The following is a 4018-nucleotide window of genomic DNA, read 5'->3' on the forward strand; positions in this document are numbered from 1 at the left end:
CGGACTGCAGGGAAGCGGCAGTCGGTGGGGCGACGGCGGCGGCGGCGGTCGAGGCAGGGCCGAGAGTTTTCGGCTTTTGGTTTTAAGGTTTGGGAAAAACTATTAGCTCAAAGGTTTGAGCAAAGGGCTGATAACGTGATGAAGTGAAAGTAAATTGAGAATAGAGAATCGTGAAAGATGTGTGTATTATTCATTGATAGGAGCCTTTTATATAGGGAATTACACAATACCAGTATGGTAAGGATATGAATACATAGATCTAGTCAAACTACATATCCTATTGGCATAAGACAAAGGCACACATAAAAAATATCTAGAAAGATATAGAATATCCTAGAACAGGGTTGTCATTTTAGGTCAAAAAAAATAAAATTGAACATTAGTGTTTTAATTAACGGGGCCGCTTCTGTTGCGGACCGCTTTGTTGCGGACTCTATGCGGACTTTCAAACAGACATGGCTAGATTAGATCAATGATCTACAATTGAAAAAGTATAAATTTTTCTCATGAGGCCACATGTATCCAAACTCTGCCATACTGCCTTCATACTTCTCTGAGTTCTCTCAGAGACTCTCTCTTTGTTTCCCAGAAATTTCGAATCCCTTTCCACTGTTTTTCATTTTTCTTCTATTTTTTCTTTAATTTTGAGTTCCTAACATGATTTTACAATCGTATTTTTCTCATGCACCTCCGTATGAGTCTTGAGAAAATGTTGTGAAAGAGGAGGGATTGAGATCCCACTAAACAAAATTGAATCCCGCTAACAATAAGCACTAGCATACCCAGTAGCCCATGGAGGGAAAAGAGAGAGAAATTTTACTGTTGGAGAAAAGTGGCAATCAAAGGATTTGTTAATGTTGTCTGGGAAACGAAGAGAGAGTCTGAGATTGAGAGAACTCAAAGAGAAGTATGAAGGCAGTGTATGAGAGTTTGGATACATGTGGCCTCATGAGAAAACTTTATACTTCATCAATTGTAGACCATTGATCTAATCTAACAGTGTTTGTCTGAAAGTCCGCATAGAGTTCGCAACAAAGCGGTCCGCAACAGAAGCGGCCCCTTTAATTAACAAATATCTGTCTCGTAAAAGTAATTATAATGGCTAAAACCATAGGAAAGAGCACGTGAGGATCCAGCTAGGTTGAGAGGGATGAGGAGTAGCCGGCTCGGCTAAAGGGCTTAGGCAACAGCGACTTGGCACACGTGCGTTGGAAGAGGCAGACAGACGGCCGTGCGTTGCCGTTTTAGGGGGACCGAACCCCCGTTGTACCACTAAAGAGTTGAGGCTCGGACACGTCACCGGTCACCTTGTTCCTAAAGGGCTAAATGTCACGGGATGAGAACTTTGCTTCTCTACCAACCGTGCGGCCTTAGAGTTGTTCACCTCCTCGAACTCTCTAAGTCAGCCTCGCCTTCACACAACGGAAACAAGAGCAACACGAGAGAGCAAGAATGCTAGAAGTAGACCAAGTGTGCAAAGCTAAGCAAAGCAAACACTTAGGCAATGTGGGAGAAAGGAACTTTGTATTGAGTTATGAACACTTTACAAGGCTTTCAAGGATTTCTAGGATGGTTTGGCTAAGAGCCTTCACCACCTATTTATAGGCATCCTTGCCCTTACCTAAAGTTCTAGAGTAATCTAGGACATTACAAATAAAGACAAAGTCTAGAGACTTCTACATGTCTCTAGGGAAGTCCTAAAATATCTATACAAGGCTTTGAGTGTTCTAGAGAGTTCTAGGGATCTCTAGTTGCTTGAGCCTCCTCAAAGGTTCTAGAGAATTCCATAGTCTCCTAGAGACTTCTTGATGTATCCGGACACCTCCGAGGCTTCCCACAATGTTCTAGAACACTCTAGTGTGCTCCGAAAGTTATTCTTGGGCAATGCTTGCTTCGATTATGCCCAAGGAACTTGGCGGGTTGTGACATAAACCCTTTTAAAACCTTTGAATTCACTTAGACACAGTCGCAGCCCCAAAGTTACAATCAAATCCGACGAAGAAGGAGAGGCCTCTCCTCCTTCTTCAAAAGTAAGTGAAACCCAGAAGCTTTGTCACACATTAAAGCACTCACCGTCAGGTTCGATTCGCCGTCACCATCTTTTCCATTTTGGTTTTTCGGTCTCTGGATGGTTTTGATTGAGTTGATTTTAGGGTTTGTGATTGTCCGAAAGGGGAAAAGTTTGGAGGTCCGAAAGCTCTTTTTGCGCATAATGTGACCCATTTTTTGGTGTGTTGCTTTTTCGGATGTAATTTTCATCCTCTGATTGCTCTTAACTCTGGATTTCGATGAAAAGTGACTTTTTTTTTTTTTTTCCCAAAAAGAACAAATTTAGGTTTTGCTCTGTGTGCTCTAGCATTTGCATCATTTCAAAAACTCTCTTTGCATGATGTTTGTCACATTGATTGATCGGTGGAGATGATGCTCTACGTAGTTTGTTTCTTTCGTATCTGTAGTTGATGCTTATGTGAACTTACTTTTTTTTCTTCTGTCCCACTCATGTTGTAGGATAGCGTTTACTTGCCATGGCTGCCACTTCCTCTGCCTCTGCTGGAGCGAGGAATGTGCAAGTAATTGAGGTATGATTCAGTTTCAGATGCAGTTGCATTTTTCTGAACTTTCTCCGTAGTTTTCATATGGAGACTGATTTGTTTTTCTTTTATTAAATTTATGCATTAGACTGCAACAAGTGCACCAGTTGCTTCTAAAAATGGTCCAAGTGGGTCAGTTAGCGGACATGGAGGATCTCTTATTAGAGGAAGTGGACCACCAGACAATGGAAGTGCTGAGAATTATCGTCGCCTGCATAAAATAACTGTTATTGTGAGTATCAATATGTTTGTCAAATTTCTGTAGAATTTGAATTGTGATCGTCCTTTAATAAAATATGGTGCAAATGGAGTTAATTGTGTTTCACTATGAGATTTTCCCTCATGTCTGAAATCGTGGTGATGGTGTTACTAGTCTTCAAAATGAAGTTATATGATCCCTCTTTTAATATCTTTCTTACAGTATGACCAATTTTTATATAGATTAGATTTATTGTCATTGGAGTCTATAGAAACAGACTGGCACAAGCAAATCTAGATTTTGTTTCTTTTCATAGAGAGCTGCTGTTTTATTCAATATTCTCTAGTTTGTAATGTTCACTTATATCCTTGTTACCTGTCAGCAATCTTATGGTTTTAAGTTTCTATTTGAAGTAACTGACAAAGTCTTTTGTTTTGTCTTAGGGTGATAATGTGCCCCTACCATCTACTACCTTTAAAGCTACGGGCTTCACATCCGATAGTCTTAGTGAGGTATTGACATTGCTTTTGTTTTGTTGTCTTCCATTTTTATCCAACACCGGTATTCAGTAGCTGCTGTTGGTGATGATTCAGTCTGCCACTGTCTGAATCACAGAAGAGGCCTCCTCCTGTTCCAGCTTGCTGACGCAAGCTTTGGCCACCTGATATGGGGGTTGCTTCTTCTGCCATTCAACTCTTCCATAAGCCCAAAAAAAATTAAAAATTCAGAATTGTTGAGGCCTGTACATCTGCTTATAGGATGCTGGCATTTTGCCTTTTCCAGGTACAAAATGCTGGTTTTTCTGCCCCAACTCCAATTCAAGCTCAGTCATGGCCAGTTGCATTTGAAGGTAGAGACATTGTGGCCATTGCTAAACCGGGGTCAGGGAAGACCTTAGGGTACTTGCTTCCTGGATTTATGTGTCTCAAGCGCACCCATAATAACTCTCAGATGGGTCCAACTGTGTTGGTGTTATCACCAACAGGGGAGCTGGCCAAACAGATTCAAGAGGAAGCGATGAAGTTTGGGAAATCTCTGGGCATAGCTGTTGTGGTATGCACTTATGGCCCATTTTAGGCAGTAATGATCCTGTCTGGCTTAGCGTATCGTTCCCTGTATACGTATATTGTTATTATTATTATAGTACTCCCGGACCTATCCCAGCCATACTATTTGTGACCTTACAGGTTTTTATTTTTATATTGTATTTTCGCTGGAGCACTTTGGC

General features: G+C 41.1%; 1 protein-coding gene across 1 annotated transcript; it reads left to right on the top strand.

The window, feature by feature from the left end:
- Positions 1–1968: 1968 nt before the first annotated feature.
- On the top strand, positions 1969–4018 carry LOC101300800 (DEAD-box ATP-dependent RNA helicase 46-like). The gene is made up of 5 exons (XM_004294625.1): positions 1969–2079; positions 2509–2579; positions 2680–2823; positions 3234–3302; positions 3574–4018. Exons 2-5 carry the CDS (start codon positions 2526–2528, stop codon positions 3865–3867), a joined length of 561 nt encoding a protein of 186 aa, XP_004294673.1. The 5' UTR covers positions 1969–2079; positions 2509–2525; the 3' UTR covers positions 3868–4018.

The sequence above is a fragment of the Fragaria vesca genome, linkage group LG3, assembly GCF_000184155.1.
Source record: "Fragaria vesca subsp. vesca linkage group LG3, FraVesHawaii_1.0, whole genome shotgun sequence".
Taxonomy (NCBI): Eukaryota; Viridiplantae; Streptophyta; class Magnoliopsida; order Rosales; family Rosaceae; genus Fragaria; species Fragaria vesca.

Bases quoted from the DNA above. Each gene is read 5' to 3' on its own strand.
- LOC101300800 (XM_004294625.1), top strand. From the start codon at position 2,526: ATGGCTGCCACTTCCTCTGCCTCTGCTGGAGCGAGGAATGTGCAAGTA. The intron at 2,824-3,233 runs GTGAGTATCAAT...GTTTTGTCTTAG, and splicing joins TGCATAAAATAACTGTTATT to GGTGATAATGTGCCCCTACC. The intron at 3,303-3,573 runs GTATTGACATTG...TGCCTTTTCCAG, and splicing joins CATCCGATAGTCTTAGTGAG to GTACAAAATGCTGGTTTTTC.